Source organism: Talpa occidentalis, unplaced genomic scaffold, assembly GCF_014898055.3.
Source record: "Talpa occidentalis isolate TD23 unplaced genomic scaffold, MPIMG_talOcc4v2.1 talOcc4.6, whole genome shotgun sequence".
Lineage (NCBI taxonomy): Eukaryota > Metazoa > Chordata > Mammalia > Eulipotyphla > Talpidae > Talpa > Talpa occidentalis.
This window is the reverse complement of record NW_023604972.1, coordinates 101886352-101904482: the sequence shown is the minus strand read 5'-3', so window position 1 is coordinate 101904482 and position 18131 is coordinate 101886352. Positions and strand designations below refer to the sequence as shown.

At 33.5% G+C, this 18131-nt stretch overlaps 1 protein-coding gene across 4 annotated transcripts in view; it reads right to left on the bottom strand.

Moving 5' to 3' along the window:
* The window catches only part of ADGRV1 (adhesion G protein-coupled receptor V1), a 317136-nt gene that overhangs the window by 274172 nt on the left and 24833 nt on the right, over window positions 1–18131 (bottom strand). For 3 of the 4 annotated variants that reach the window (XM_054688237.1, XM_037529850.1, XM_054688238.1), the window contains exons 2-4: window positions 4230–4414; window positions 2204–2353; window positions 1028–1123 (exon numbers count right to left, since the gene is read on the bottom strand). In XM_054688237.1, the coding sequence (XP_054544212.1) occupies window positions 1028–1123; window positions 2204–2353; window positions 4230–4412 (429 nt within the window). In that variant the 5' untranslated portion in view covers window positions 4413–4414. Of the gene's footprint in view, window positions 1–1027; window positions 1124–2203; window positions 2354–4229; window positions 4415–9173; window positions 9342–10109; window positions 10293–11282; window positions 11408–18131 lie in introns of those variants that run through there. The other variant, XM_054688236.1, reaches the window with a different exon arrangement.

Sequence of the window (18131 nt, the reverse complement as noted above, 5' to 3'; positions counted from 1 at the left end):
GTATTTTTAAGAGCTGGAAACAATTCTTTTCAAGGAGGCATCTGTCTTTTGTGTTTGTTTTTAAAGATTAAACCTCCCAGACATACTATAGGTCAGGAAATGGGAATTTGATGATAAGGGAGGAAAAAAATCAACTGCTAAGCAACATTGAGGGGGATGACAGAGTTTTAACCTTCAAGAAATATTAATGAATGGGAAAACCTCAGGGTAGGAAAAGACTATAGAATTTTGAAAAGTTATCATCTCTGCTATTCAATTTTAAGTTCACAATAGGTTTTGTCAGTATTTTTTTCCGATATGCTTTTCTCATCATCAAATTACTCCAAGTTCTAGAGGAGGCTGACAGACAATGCTTTCTGCAAGTGGTATTTGGGGAAATGGATCACAATGTGCCCCCCCACCAATAAATTCATAATCCAAATCCCAAGCCCTAATGTGACAGTATTTGGATTTTGGACATTTGGTGTATGATCAGGTCATAAGGGTAGAGTCCTCATGAATAAGATTAGTGCCTTTAGAAGAGATCCCTAACCCCATTCAACACATGAAGACACACACACCCAAAAAAAACAACCATCTCTGAACCAGGAAGCGGGCCTTCCAAAACAGTAAATCTGCCAGTCCCCTGATCTTAGTCTTTCAGCCTCCAGAACTATGAGAAATGAATTTTTGTTGTTTACAAACTATTTAGTCTATAGTAGTCTGTTAGAACAGCCTGAACTAAGATAATATTTGAGTTTAGAGTTAGACATCAGCCAAAGGAGGTACCAACTGAGTCAGGTGGAACCATCAGCAGAAAGATGTAAGCACCAAAAATGACCATGATCATATAGTATTCCTCAATTCAGAGAAATCTTAAGTAGAACAAATGGACAGTATACAAAATGTGAAATATGAATAGAATTAAGGTGAATTTTATTTAAATATCAAAAGAAAGAATGATACTAGAAAATATTTTAAAAAATAATATTAACATGTAATAAACTATTATGTAGCAGCCACAAGATTAACCAAATTATTCCCATACCATATTAAATGAAATAATTCCAAATGCATTATCATTTGATAATATTGTGACAGTAACAGTCCTTGGCCACCCAAGTTTCACATTTGCAGAAGGTTTCTAAAATAGAAGCCAAAAAATAAATTAATGAATTAAAAATAAGAGGAAAAACAATCATTTTAATAGAATTTCTAGTTATAAGTAATTATTCAGAAAATGAATAAAGATGCAAGTATACTTTTTAAGGCACAGATTAAGAAAATACACTTAAACTAAGTCAATAATGACTAGTAAGTCCCAAACAAGAATTTTTCAAAAAGGTTTTGAAAACCATTCATCACTTATTACTAATAATATAAATTATTGTAAATATAAGTAATCACTAGGTAGCAATACTAAAATTAACATCATTACTAAAATAACAGAGAATAAGTATGCAGTATGAATTTTTATTCAAATGTCATTTTTTCTTACACTGTAGAAGGTGCTGAAACTTAAAAATTATTCATAAACCATAGAGCCAAATTAAAGACAAACTATTACAATAAATATTATAGAAATGGAAGTACTTTCTGGAACATTTCTATTACTATTCAGCAGCAGCATAAAGAAATATAAAAAAAAGTTATTTACAAAAGCAAAATCTGTTTCAAACATCATTTTCACAAAACTTTTAATCATACCAATATAATCATTCAAAATAAATTCTCAAATGCCCTTCAGAAAAGTTAACTAGAACAAAGTTAACAGCCATTGCCTCAAACTAACAGAAGAAACCATAAAAGACAATTAAACATTAGGCTATTCAAACATTTTTCCCAAGGGTACTCGGGAAAATTCTAAGGCACAGGGACGGCCCATTTTCATGCCTGTTTTTTTGTATCCTTCTCCTTTGAACTCAGAAGTCATGGTCTTTCTTTATGCATCTGGTAGCAGCAGAGGGATAAAAGAGAAAAGGGTCAAAGGGAAGACAAGGTTTTCTTGAGCATTTGAAAGCCAATGCCTAAATTAGCTGACTGGATCCAAAAACTTGCTGTAGAATCCTATAAACAAGATTGGCTGAGGAATAACTAGACCATCGAACTGTTGTCAATTTTGGCTTCTAAGAAATCACCAACCACCTAAATTATCCTGTCACCAAAGAAATAAGATTTTCAAGTGTTGCAAGATTTGTATGTTACAGGGGGAAGAAGGACTTACTTGTAATGTTAAGTGAAAAACAAATGTTTCATCAGGCTCTGGTAAGTCATCATCACATACTGCTATGTAGATTGTCCTGTTTGTTTCGCCAACAGGTATAAAAGCTGCAGCATACGTGTCAAAAAAGTCACCTGTGTCTTCTCCATACAGCTATCAAATGCAAAATATAGGTAGTTCTTACAAAACAGTGTTGAGACAAATAAAACTGATGCTAATTGGAACAATTGATAAAAAAATACATGAATCATTGACACTGTTCATAGGTAGTATGCAAAAAACAAAGCAAATGTTTAGTTAACTGATAAAACTTCAAAAAACATTATAAAAAGAAATGATTCTACACAAAAACATTTGTTTCTGATCTGAAGGTAAAGAAATCATTACATATACAAGTAATAATTACATAGGAAAGTAATAATATGAATTTTATTCTTTGCCTCTACATTGATCTGAAATAGAATTAGTGAACCTAATAAGACACATTACAGCTAAATCTCCCAGAGAAGAGGTACAAATAGCCTGCAAAATATATCACAAAAATCAATTATTTTCCCTATTAGTTTCAAAAGACTGCTCATTACAAAATGTTTACACTGAAATTTTATTTGCATTCTCCACTTCAATAGACAATTCTTTTAGCATTCCAAATTTACTAGTCACAAAAATCTCCTCCCTAACTTTTTTAAGATCTCTTTCTGTAACATCAGCATTGGTAATATTTTCAAAGGAGCAATAATTATGAAAGTGATTTCTTATTGCAAATCTAAAAGAAATTTCTTTTGACAAAGAACTCAAAATGAATAACTTATCTACTAGGGAAAAATCTATGATGCTACAAATAAAAAATGAAGGATGTGTACAGAGAAATTTTAGTCAATTTCCAATTGTCATTTATAAAAATAACTCAAGTTTTAAATACTTGAGAAATCCAAGCAAGTTGTCAAGGGTTTTGGAAAACTTGTACTCATAACTTAATATCAAAACTAGCAGTCTTTTAGAAAGTATAAAATATCAACAGCAATGGAAACAAATAAGAGAAAATTACACTTTTCCAACCTAAAAAAATAATTCAACAATCCAAGATATGCAAAAATCAGCCCATCTGTGAACAGTTTCACCAGAGCAACATAACAGCAAAAGTTGAAAGCAACCTCAGTAGTGATTAGGATAATGATACCGCCATCAAGACAAGTTGTGAAAATCATAAAACAGGAAAAAGTCATTATAATACAATCAAAATTATATGAAAAAAATTCTCAGATACATTTATTTACACAAAAATGAAGTCAATATATATATATGAATCACAAGCTGTATATAAAAAATGCACAAAATTATAATATTGGGTTTGTTTCATAGGTAGTTATTCTCCTTTCACTTTCACAATGTTTCACAATGTTATAATTTAACCTGTTATTTAACTAATTTTCTTTGAAATTAAAAAATTCAAGTTCCTTGCATCTCAAATACAGCAATATCCTAACTGGTCATCTGACATAATTTTTTTGATTGAACAGACACAACTACATTCACATACAATCCATCCAAAAGGGATCAATAATTTAACAATTCTAACTTTCATTTAAGTTAGTATACTTAATTTCCTTCCCAAAAAGAACTCTCCAACATAATTAAGATTTTATTGCCTTTTTCTAATTTTATTATTTCATAAAGTTTCCATTAAGTCTTTTGACAATAGATAATATATCCAAGCAGAGAGAAATGGAATCTAAGTTACCCAAAATATAATGTTGTTTTACTTGAAAATACTTAGGACTTTTTTTTGAGTTTTATTTGTTTTAATAAAGTTATATGAGCATTTTAAACTAATGAGTCTATAACTTTAAAATATTATTATTGTCAAATGCACATGACTACCGTGGGGTACTATAAAATTATATAGTGTATCTGCAAATCCTTTATCTAATGAAACTACTTAAAATCTCAAACAGTAAAAATCATATCATTGAAATTAAAAAAACTTCATATCTATTTCAGTAAGAATAGAACTACAGTCATTTCTTACCGATACAATCGCAGTGACATTTGCTGGCTGTCCTACTCTCTCGATGACAAGACGAATAACTGTTGTACTTGTTTCATTAACGACAAATTCTGTTTGTCCAGAGAATCTTACTTCTGTTTCCCCAAACACAAAAGGGATGAGTAAAGCTGAAAGAAGATTTACTAATAAAGATGTAGAGGGCATCCCTATAAGGAAAAAAAAAGTTTTGTTCACAAAACATATCTAATATATTTTCATTAGATTATCTTGTCTACAAAATTAAGAGTGAAGAGTCAGAAAATATGCAACCAACACATAAATACATCAACTATTAAGTCATCCAACTCAAATGTGTGATCACGGAAATAAGCTAAAAATCACAATCTATTCTTATGGTTCTCTTTTACTATTCATAACAACTTGTTCTTTTCTATCTATAATAATAGTTATAACTGGCCTTAAATTTGTTTATAACATTTAGCTTAATTTAAAATATTGAATACTTTATTTTAAGAAAAACCTAAGCAGCAACATGGAAACTGAATTAAAGTGCATCTTATTAATGAAACTGAAAAATACCTGCCCAATCTAAAAAATATTTGCATGGATCAACAATCTTAACAGGATTTAACCTATCTATTGATAACCATACAAATACAAAAGCTAAAGCTTAATTGATAAGTTGATTTCTTGGTTGGGTCTACTTTTTCCTCAAATATACCTTATTGGAGAACAGTTTGTAAAAATTCTTAGTTATGGCAAGGAAATGCTAAACCTCCTTTCAAAAGACAAAATTTCCAGCAGTTAAATTTCTTTCATGTTATTAGCTAAAATCCTAATAGCACTTCTTAGAAAAGGACCATGTTGCTTTAAAAAGAGAAAATTTGGAAAGTATCTATTTCCTTTCCCATAACTTCTATTGTTTTGTTGTTACTACAATGTGTGTGTTCATGAGTCATCAACATTGTTCCTACTTTCAGCACTATGATTCAGTGCTTTCAAAAGCACAACAGTGCAGTGGTCTCTTGAAAGTGCTGCTGTTTTGTGATGTAGATGTTTCTCTAAAAATGCGAACAATTTATCTCATGGATCATTAAGATTCCAATGGATCTATGTGATCAGTCACATGGATATAACAAGTTCATGGTTCTAAAGGAGAAATGCATTATGTACTCTCTATGAGCCAAAATGCTTCCTATTACTCTTTACTTTGGTCAAGTAATAAAATTTTCATGTGTGTGGTATTTTCACATAGTTATACATGGCTTATTTTTAGGAATCACCACATATATGAGTTCTTCATATATTTTAGTTTTTACATGCAATTTTCTCAGTCAAATATATTCAAACCACGTAGTGAAAGACTGGTTAAAAATGCCTCACACACTTATGTCTGCAAAATCCTTAGACAGAGATGCAAAGTTCAGATGGAGTCCAGGAAAGACACGCAGACCAAATGGAACAGGGATTCAGGATTGAGACAGGTTTACACATTTGCCTTTTCTCTAAGAAAGCCTGTCAAGAAACTTGGGAGAAGAAATCAAATTGTTCTCTTCACCAACTTCCAGAGAAGATGAAGAGAATATGGAATGGAAGAGTGAGGGAATAGCAAACTGGGCCTTGGAAAGTAAGGAAAAGATTGACTTTGACCTACCAAGAGTCTCAAAGAAAAATCCCAATTCCTTGAACATGAGACGTGAACTGAGTAAAGTAAGAAGACACCTTAATTTCTAAGTGAGAAAGAGTCAAAGCAAGTTACAGCATGGAAGGGGAAATCATGAACTAGTGGAAAAAAGGTTCTCAAAAACTGCCTTGCATAAGCATCAATGTGGAGTTTTGTTAAAATGCTGATTTGCACATCCATAAATTGTGAACCAGTGAGTTTAGTATGGACCCCAGGAATCTGCATTCAACAGACAAGCCTTTTGATTCTAATGTAACTGATTCTAGGGATACACGCTGAGATACACTGTGTTAGACCACAGTTGTGGCCTTAAGATAATTCCTGAATTTTTCAATCCAATATGATTCACCTTACTACTGACTTCTTCAAATATTTTCCTATGTATTGTGTTGCATTAAGATTCTCTCTATCTGAAGAAAAGCTGTAATGACCTATAGAAAGTAATCATAACAACAAATGCTTACACAAGGTTGTTCGAGGTAATCTATGTACAATAACACATCTTCACAACATCTCTATGAAGAGGATGCTAACATTAACCTTATTTTACAACTGAGGAAACTAAGGCACAAACAGGCAAGGTAACATATGCAGTGTTGTTTAACTAAGCGGAGAGGCAGGATTTGAACCCTGGAGTCCACTTCTAGACTCTAACCAATAACCACATTATATTTTGTAATGTGCCTCTTATATTTTACTCCCACAAATCATACATTTCTATCTTAAATACATTGTAGATCATTTGTGCTGTTTCCAAGCATGTGGATATTTTAAATTCATGCGTAATAACCAAAACTACCATAAAACTGTACTAATTACTAGTCTCCTAAAAGTTTGCATCTTTTATTCTGATAAACATTATATTTATTTTACTGAAACTGCTATTCTCTTGACTACTTAAGGTATTTAACTGCATCTTTTAATGTCAGAGCCAACGAACTAAAACGCCGCATTCTTGCAGTTTCCCAGGCAATTAGAGCTCCAAGATATTGTAGTTAAGTCAGTAAATTCATTTTAAATTGGTGCACGTCAGTGAGTTTTTGAGGTAATGTAAAATGAACAAACAAGCATGATTGGAAATGCCTCAAATTCTGTGACATCATTGATAATTGAATCTCCTCTGCTTTCATCTTTGCCACTTGTAAGAAAAGTTGTTGAAGCAAAGTTGGCATTCAACAGAAATTAAAAGATGAAGAAAAAGCTTTGAAAGTGAAGTTCCCAGTAGAAAACAGGCATAATTACACAAATGCTGAATAGTTTCTTTTTTAGAGTATCTAGGTACATTTTTTCTCTACCATATTAAAAACCTAATTTTCATAAGTCCATTTGTTAAACTCAGAAAACCAGAAACTAATAAATGATAAAACACAAAAGCCTTATATGACTATCAGCTCACTTTTTCTGTTATTAGATTTAATATCTTTTACTTGGCCAATCAATCTATTTTAAACGTCTCTGTGAAAATAATTTTGAATATCATGTTTAAAATCATAACATGCTTAATTCATACTGTCACAATTGTGAAAGAATAATTTTAGCATTGTTTACATCACTCTGCATAAGCATGATATACCAATATTCAAATCCTCTCATTTTCAACTATCATAGATGTTCTCCTCACACCTTACACTCTTGCTCAGTGGGATTAAAAGGAAAATTATTCTTGCCAAAACCTGTCTTATCTTTCAATAGATCACTTATTGTGCTAAAAAATATGAAGTTTAGGTTATTTCTTACTTCTTTTTTTCCTGAATTATACTATGAGGTTTTGAAGCTCTAACAGCACATAGGCACAAAATTTTAGGTTCTAGGATTCTAGTAATCATATTCAGCCTATTCAACAAGCATTTAATTCCATAAAAATATACCAAAATTAAAATCAGGATTATACTAAGGTATGTCCTACAATGCCATTTGGTTGCTTTCAGAAGAGTAGCTTACAATTTGATGTAACATTTGTATACTGAACACCCAATGTACATTGTACAACACCCTGTGCTAATCATTGAGGACACAAAAATCCATAACACATGCTTTAGACTCCAAGATACTCGCAGGGATGGGCCTATGATTCAGATCAGGACAATCAAAGTCAACAAGACACAATTTTGAGACCTCTTATTTAGTATAGAAGCACAGACTGCTTATACCACAGGATTCAAAGTAATGATGATTTGGGCCAGTTCCCCTAAGCCTGGAAATGAAGCCAACAGAGCCAAAGATGGAGCCAAGAAGTGGAGAGGAGCCAAGTCTTAATAATCAAGCCTGGATCCAGCTTTACCCTTGACTTTTCCGTTACTGGGGTGATAAATTACATTTGGTCTGGCCAGCTTCGGGTGGATTTTCTGTCACTTTGAACATCAGTATTTACTCACTAATCTCCAATCTATGGCACTGTGAGTTCATGTTAGGATTTACCAGTAGATGATCTCTCCTCCCTGACTCGAACGTTCAACAGTTTTAATCTTTTTTTAAACAATTATGAAAGAACAGCACACTAGTTCTCTTTCCTGTTTTCAAGGAATTATTATCACCTTCTGCAATATTTTCCGCTCCACCTGGAAATTTACTATGACCCATAAGGAACACTTAGACAAACCAAAGATGTCTTCACAACAGAACAAAGCAGGACCAGAGAACACAGCATTGACTGTATTCTGAGAAGTTTATGCCCTTTTGACTGTCACCAAGGAACCCCAATATCATGTTTATTTAGTTAAACTTGACATTAATTCATTTCTCTTGCTTTTTTTCCTGAATGAGCTTTCCGTCCTTTTGAAAACCTGCTGGTATTTGTTAACTTTGTTCCCCACTTGGATTACTTAGCAGATAAACATATTAAACATCATTTATAAAACAATACCCACCAACACAATATGGCATAATAGCTACTGATTCTAAATCTTGTTTATGTAGAAAATTATAATCCTCCTATCTTGCCTCTTATTAATGGGCACCTTAGGAAAAATAGCAAATTTTCTCTGAGTAAATGGAAATAGCCTTCTATTTTAAGTTTTAATAAGTCTGTAGAAACAGAATAGAATAAGAAGTAGAATAAAATGAGTAAGTGAGAATCAGGAACCAAAAAAGGACAACGTAAGAATTCAAGTGATTTTGAAGAATTTACAATAATCTACGTTCATATAAAACCTTTTATAAATTTGAAAGTTTAACCTTGTCTTTGTAAGGTTCTGAACATACAACTGAACCACCTCTATGAATGATTACATAGTGGGAAAAGATAGACATTATTAGTACAAGAATCAAAGGGATGCACTGACCTTTTATCATCAGCTATTGTCAATGCTGCAACAAGCATCTTCCCACGGTGTGACCACCAGGTAATTAATACTGAAAATGTGATCCCAATGGAGCAAGGTTTTCAAGTTTAGAATTACTTGAATTCTATTACATTTACTAAAGGGCATTCTAAAACTATAGAATTACTCCTGTGGAACAAGAGAAGTTTCATCATTCATATCATCTATTATTCAGCCTCTAAGAATTCTTAATCTATGATATTTGTAATTGATGAATACCACCAAAAAATTGAGCTTTTCCTTCTTCTAAACCAAAACAGAATTAAATTTCCAACTTTCAAAAAACTTAATCTAATTTTACAAAGAGAGGAAAAGCAAAAGTATTTTGAAATAAAAGAAAGTTTCATAGCTATTTGGACTATGAGTAAAGTGTATTGCATTTATTTTAATTTTTTAATTTCAAGGAATACATTTTATTTTATTAATATTTAAATGGGTTATGTGCATATGCTACAATATTAAAAAGGAACAAAAAATGTAAACCATGAAAGTAAGTCTCCCTCACACCACCCCTTATCAGACAAGTTTCTCCTACTCACAGTCAATTACAGTTGTCAATTTCACCTGCCTTTCTCAAGAGGTAATCTATGTATACATGTAATGCATACATGTATAGGGAAAATTTCTGAGACAGATTTTATTTTCTTCTGCATACAAACTAAAGGAACTGACACATTTTTTTCAAGATGGCAATTAATAGAGAGAAAAATATCAGGTTTTGATGTAGATATACATGTTGGAAACACATTTATTGGCTCAACTATCCACTAGTATCATTGTAGATCTCATGATAAAAGTGAGTTTCCACTGACTTGCACCTTACCAATTTACTGTCAAAGAAATGTAACAAACATCTGACAATTTGTACTTTACTAGAAAACACACTGTCAAACCTACATTAATCAGACTGCTTGTCCTCTACTTGGAAAACAAGAGTTATCCTCCAATTCTCCTTTACATCATCTTGGGATTCCCTTTCATTCTTTTCTGTTTATTCTTCCGTTTGATAATTCCATGTTTTCCTCTTGATTTACTTGGTTTATTCACTTGTTTTGATGGGGAACATCCTCCAGTAAGTTCCTAAGAAAATGCATGTAGAGCTAAATATTTTAGGCCTTGGATGTTAGAAATTACTGTGGTATTAATCTTCCACCTAATATTTTAATAATTGGGTATAGAAGTTTAGGTTAAAAAGATTTTACTATTTTGAAAGTTTGGTTTCATTATTTTCAAACTTCCAGTGATGTCGAACAATCCAAAACCATTTCAATTCTCAATATGTGTTTGCTTATTTGTATTGTTCCCCCTCTGGGTCTTATCTTTGTCCATAATTGTTACAAAATTTTGCAGGACTTATCCTGGAATGAGTTTATTTTTCGCCATTTGGGTGAACACTTAGTCGGTCCCCCTAAATCTGACACCCATCATTCAGACATGGAAATTTTTCTTATTTAATGGTGATTGTTCCCTCCCCTTCCATTTTCACTTTCTTCATCCTAGAATCCCCACTGGATATTCTGGAACTGACTCTCTCATTTCTTATATTTTAGTCTCTCTATAGTTTCCATTTCTTTGATTTTGCCCTACTTTTTGAGAATTTAACTCAGCATTAAATTTCAGTTCTCCTTTTTTCTTTCATGTTATCATGTTCTCAATTTCTAAGAATTTAATTGTATCCTATTCTTTTTCTATCAATCTGGTATCTTCTTCTGTCTCAGAAAATATTGCTCTTTAAAAAGTTTTCTCGGACCTCCCCTGGTGGAGCAGGGGTTGAACGCTAGGCTGCGAAGCAGCTCGCAGCCTCTGCAGAGCCGGTTCGATCCCTGGCCACCAGCAAGGGTCCCACAGGGGTCCCACATAGCACGCAGACATCTCCTGCTGTGCCAACTGCTCCCCTCAGCAGTGTGTTTTGTCAGTCTGCCTGTTCTGTTCCCCGCTCTGGCTCTGGTGAATTCTCTCACCCTCCTGCGCTTCTGACTGTACCCAGTGCTTGTACAAATAAATAAATAAATAAATCTTTAAAAAAAAGTTTTCTCTTTTCTTCATAGTTTCTTCTTTAAGTAAACTTACCACAAGTTACTTTGTGATACTTCCATATAAAATCCCTTAGAAGTGTGGTAATTCTTATTCTTAATTCTTAAACTAGGAAATCCCAATGATGGTTGGAGGTTCTGGAAGTATCTGAGTATCTGCAGCTGATTAAGTGCAAAACATGAAAATGATGAAGACTGTTAACATTGAATGAAATGCATAAACCTTTTATTAGACAGCCTATTATTTAAAACAGACTTTACTCTCAGGTTGACCAGGTTCCCCAAAGAACAATCGCCCATTCTACTACCAGTAGGTACAGATATACCTACTAAGATTTTGGGGGCCAAGAGCAGGAAAATCACCCGTGTCTCACCAGTCAGTAATCATCTGATCTCTAAACCCCTATTTCCTTCAGGTTCCTCACACATCTCCATGACACACATCTCCAGTCAAGAAGCCATGTTTTATCATCTTCCATTTCTCAAGAGTAAATACCAGAGCTACAGGAGCTGGAAGAAGTCAACAGCAGTGTAAAGTGTAATGATAATGATCCTCACTGATAGTGGCAGCTGACACTACCATTTCCTACATCTTTGGAGGATTCTTCTGTGAAAATCTATTTCTGAGCTGGCACCTTAGAGTTAAGTTGAAGTTGCCATGAGTCTGTTAAGCAAATTACTATTAACCTACCTCCTTTCTGGCTCAAAAACTACATTGCTATTTCCTCATCTCCTCCTCTTTCCTTGGAGATTTATATAATTTTCCAGCTGATGGTTGGATAGCAGGTGATCTTAGAGGTGGTGGATGGTTGAAAAGGTAGTTCAAATGTTGCATGTGGCAGAGATGGAGAGGTCATCGCAGGATGGAAGATGAAGCTACTCCAGAAACTTTCCAATCAAATAATGTGGAAGCTATATTTTGTTTTCATTACCTTCACATTTTCAGTTACCTGGCTTTTTTACTTATTCACCTACTTATATATGCCATTAGTCATGACTTGTGAGTCAAAATACCAGGTTTTACTCCCCAACTTGGGTGATCTGCTCATAGGGCTTCTCTAAATGATCCTTCTACTTTTGTGTGTTTAAAATTTTTCCATAATAAAGTAAAAAAACTTTTATAAAAAACCTTTAAACTCTCCTAACAACATTTAAAATAAAATGCAACCCTCATGCCATGAACTTCAAGACTTGGTACAAATAGAAGCTATCTTTTCTATCTAGTGTCACTCTCCCCTTCATTCGCTAAGTGACTTAGATGTTCCAGATCCTTTAATGAATGAGTCAACCCCTTTCCCACATTTGTGCCAAAACTGGGTACTCTGAAGGCCCAGGACTATCATCATTTATATAAGCTTTCTTTGTATTGTATGTTTTTGTCTAAATGGCACAGTTTCAGAATGACCTTTCTACTCTCTATATGGAAAGAAGCTTGTCTGCTGTTACTATCCTCTCTCAGACTTTTGGTCTCTTCACTGCACTTCTCACAATTTGCTTTACTCTATCTCTCTCCATAGAATAAACACTCCTACAGGACAACGACCTTGCCCATTTTGAATACCTTTGCATTCCAGTACCTAGCACAGCCCTTCACACATAATGGGCCCTCAAGACATATGTATTTAATGAGAAAATGAGTAAAAAGTAAACTAACCCATCTTCTAGTATAATGGGAAGGCAGGGAAAATGTGGCATAGTAAAGAAAGCAAAGGGATTCTCTCAAACTCTTTTGCCTTATTTAGAGACAAACACAATAGTCTTGCATGGGACTTTGATTCTCATACATGGGTATAGACATTAGATTTGTAGATATTGATTATTTTTAAGAAAAAGTATCCAAAATGTTTTTTTCATAAGGGAAAGATGTTGTGTGGCATGTAGATTCAGTATTATACAGGGTGCAAAACCATTCAAGATTTAAAGAAGTCTTTGTTCAACTCAGCAATCATCTACCACTGATTAGAAGTCTCAGACTAAATGTAGATAAGTGTATATTCAGGAAATTTCACCCCATAAAACTGAAAATCATTTTTGTCTGGTAGAACAAATGATTCAAAGGTTACAATTTTTTTAACCTAGTAGGACATTAAACAGTTTTATAACTAATCTAGAAAATATTAATTTTCTTATAAATATTTAATTCTTCAAATGTTTTTTAAACTAGTATTAACACTCTCACTAAGCATTGGGCTGATAAATTTTCTGATGCACTCATTTTATAATTATATGAAAGTCATGCTTATAAATTTTTGCAAACTATATTTTAATATGATAATTGTTTTCTCAGTAACCATGAAAGAATAAACCACCTTGTCATGCACATAGGACTTGAGTTCCACAACAGGTATTTAAAATAAACAACTATCTAGAGAAAAGTAACATCTCATATAACAAAATGAAGTAAGTAAACCCTTGACACAATACATAAAATATTTTCAATAATGTATCTGGGCTTTGGATTTCTATTTTCTCTCTAAAATAATAAGCTTTTCTTTCATTTTCCATGAGACCATATGGTCTCATTTGCATAAGTTACCAAATAAACAGATCACAAAAGCCATCTTAATTCCTTATGCCCACCAAGGAAACAGAAAGAACAGTGAACAGAGCTTCAATTAGAGAGCTATGTTGGGCTCTAGAAAATTATGCATTTCAATTGTGCTTCTTCTACCCCACTTTGAAAAGCACAAAATGAAAGACTCGCCACACTAAATCCTTTGAGGCAAATTCAGATGCAATAAAGTCAAGATTTGTTCACACATCTGCCAAATCTGAGTATATAAAGTTATTTCTGTCAAGAAGTAATACACATTTATTTGAAATTGAAATTTATGTGGAATCATATAATTTATCCTGAGAAAAAAAGAAGGTATCATAGTACCTAATTTTAAACTATACTATAAAGCAACACTACTAAAAACAATATGATATTGGCATTAAAATATTCAAATATATTAACAGAACAGAATCAAAAGTTCAGAAAAAAAATCCATACACATATAAATACTTAATTTATGATAAAGCATACAATGGGAAAAAGAGAATCTCTTTAAATAGTGGTGCTGGGAAAGCTGGAAGGCCAGACAGAGATAAAATAATGCAGTTAAGTTACTCTGTAACTCCATGCACAAAAATAAATTCCAAATGAATTAAAGACTTAGATATAAGGCCTGCAACAATAGAATACATAGAATAGAGAACATAGTTTATATACATATATTTATGATATATACATCTATATATATGAAACATTATTGGCAACATGTTTCATGACATAAAGATGTTTTTGTATACTCGACCCTTAGAGTAATGGAAATAAAAACAAAAAGTGCCTTTCACACAGCCAAAGTAAATTTAAGTAGATTTAAAAAAAAAAGTAGACTTTCTCCCTACAGAATGGCAGAAAATATTTATACATTGCATAACCCAAATGGGTTAATATCCCAGTGATATTAAAATATGTATATAGGGGCCTCCCTGGTGGCTCAGGGAGCTAAGGTGCAGCATTTTGAAGCTATCCGCAGCGATTGCAGTACAAGTGTGATCCCCGGCCAGGGAGGTGACCCGCATGGTGCAGCACAGCTCTCCTGTCTCACCCACTGCTCCCCTCAGCAGTATTTCAGTCAATCCGCCTGTTCTGTTCCCCACTCTGTCTCTGGTGTATCAAAACACTGGCTAGAAGCACTATAAATCTGTATAGCTTGGCAGTGGAATCCAATCAAAAGAATGAGGACATATATCCAGGGGTTATAATAGCATAAGTTTATAAAGATGTTTTACCAAAAGATTAATTAGTAATTGCAGACATTGCTCCTCAAATTCTCTGAAGTCATATATTCTTAAGCTCATTATTTCTCCTGTCATAAAACTCATGATCATACTGGCCCAGGTGGCAGTGATGCGTATGTGCCTAACTGTACCATCTCCAGCAATATCACTTGCAAGCCATCAAGGTTTAAACTGCTCACCAGAATTCAGACAAGTGGACTGGCTGGTTAGTGCCAATCTCCACAATGAAGAATCTATCCGCTGTCCTCTGTCACTAACTGGGCAATTTTGGGCAATCACTTAACCTTCAGTCTACTACCTCACTGTAAAATGAAGTAGAGTAAGACAACTGATTTTCTGGTTATCTTGACCTGTGGTTATTTTTACCTTTCAGTTATTTTTATCACACCCACAAATTTTCTGTTTTCAAATAATCTATTTCTTTTTAACCTATCAATTTCTCTACAATGTTTGATTGACTATAGTATTTAAGATTCATAAACTGAAAATTAAAATTAATGCACTGAAAATTAATTAGGTTTCATTATTTCTTAGTCTCTAAAACTAACATTTGGGTCCAAGTATAGCTTTGGTTGCATGCATCTCACAGGTGTTTCATTTTGTTTTTTAAAGATTCATTTATCTATGCATACAAGAGTTAGGGTACAGGCCAGAGGTGTGTGGTGTGAGAGGATTCACCAGAGACAGAGTGGGGAACAGAACAGGCTGATTGACTGAAGTACACTGCTTAGGGGAGCAGCGGGCGAGTCAGGAGAGGTCTGCTGCGCCATGTGGGCAGCTCCCTGGCCGGCCGGGGGATCAAAACTCGTGCTGCAGAGTCTGTGGACAGCCTCACAGGCTGCCCCTTAAGCCCCTGTGCCACCAGGGAGGCCCTCACAGGTGGTTTTGATAAACTAAGTTCTTGCTGCTGATATTTTAAAACATTTGTTACTATAGATATTAGTTGCTCTGTAACACAAGAATTATTAATTTAGTTATTTATTTATTTGAGATAATGTTGGTTTACAACACTGTACATGTTTTAGCAGTATAGGCTGACACCTCTTTCAAAATGTATGTTACCACACCATGTCCACCACCAAATAATAGCAGCTACCACAATCTACTGGACCCTGTTCAACCTCCACCCTCACCTTCTCACTCTGGTAACCCGGTATCTGTCATCAGGATCCAGGATTTATTTTGGTTTGGTTTTGTCTGTCCTTTTTCTTTGCTTCTTTATATTTCACATAAGCGAAATCATCCAATGTTTGTCCTTTCTCTGATTTACTTCACTTAGCATAATCCACTCCAGTTCCATCCATGTTGTTGCAAATTAAGATTTCATCTTTTTTAATAGCTGAGTAAGTAGTATGCCATTGTGTGTGTGTGTGTGTGTGTATATATACACATATATATATATATACACACACACACACTATATATATATATATACCACATCTCTATCCACTCATTTGTTGTTGGGCACTTAGATTATTTTCATATCTTGGATAGGAGTGCATATAGCTTCTTGAACTGCTGATTTTGACGTTCTTCAGAGACACCTAGGAGTGAACTGCTGAACCAAATAGATCTTTTTTTGATATTTTGAGAACCCCCCCAAATTGTTTTCAATAGAGGATATACCAGTTTACATTCTCACCAACAGTGTAGCAGGGTTCTTTCTCCACATCTTTACATACTTGTTACTGGTCTTTTTGATACAGGTGATTCTCACAAGGATGGTGATATCTCATTGTGGTTTTGATTTACATTATCCTAATAAGTGGTAATGAGCATGTTTTCATGTGCCTGTTGGCCATCCATATGTCCTCTCTGTAGAAGGGTCTATTTTTTGATTGGGCTATTTTTGCTGCTGTTGAGCTATATGAGTCCTTTGAAAATCTTGGATAATAACCCCTTTTTGGATGAATGATGTGCACATTTTGGGTCCCATTTATAAGATTTTTGATTGATGATAGTTTCATTCATTGTGCAAATTGTTTTAGTTTGATGTTGTCCCATTGTTTATTTTTGCTTTTGTGTCCCTTGTCACTGGAGTCAGGTTCTCAAAGAGATTACTGTGGTCAATGTTATGGAGGGCATTTCCTATATTTTCTTCTTTGTGTTTTATGGTTTCAGGTACTTCATTTAGGTTTTTAATTTATCTTCAATTAATTTTTGTGTATGGTATGATATCATGGTAGAGTTTCATTCTTTTTCATATGGCTGTCCAGTTTCCCTAACAACATTAACACAAGGGCTACTTAAAAGAGTTGTATTTTCTCATTTCCAAGTGGAAAATAGGCTTTTAAAAATTCATTATTTTATGTGATTTTTAAAATAAAAAGTAAGCTTCTGTTTAACTTTGTCCACAACATAACTATTGCTGGTTATCACTTTCAGTTATTAACTTTGACAGAAAACAGAACTGTACAATTAACAATGATATGAAAAATAAATATACGTTTTGTTCTTTGGTACTGCCTGCATTTTTTAAAGTGACCACACTGACTGAATACATAATGTCCATATATATTAGATAAAATGTTAGAAATCACTTATGATGCAAGTAAGTAATTCCTCCTTCCCATTTGTAAGGTATTTAATTGTCATGCTATCTATTGTGACTGCCAGGAACCATTTCACTAAACAAGATACTCAAGCCCTTCAATTAACAAATATAACAATTGTCAAATCTTCATAATCTTAAGGACCGTACACAAATCTAATATTAAAATAAAAGACTTAATCTGAAGTCAAAATATTACTCCTCCAACTTCTAAATCCTCCACAAACTATAAAATTTATAAACTCTAATCCTGGATTACAAGGAAGTAAAGAATGTTGAAGTCAATGATCTTACCATATTAATTTCTCCAGTTGTCTCACACACATTGACTTTGTGAGAAATGGATTTAATGGTATCTCAGTATGCTACATTTTATCTACATGCATGTATATCACTAAAGAAAAAAAATCACTGAAAGTTGAGCTTCTCTCTCTATGCAATTCACAGAGTAAGTTACAAGACAGAGTAAGTTACAAGAAAAGTATGCTAAAATCTACAATTCACTTTTGATGAAGATTTTAAAAATATAATTTATCAATCAGGTCA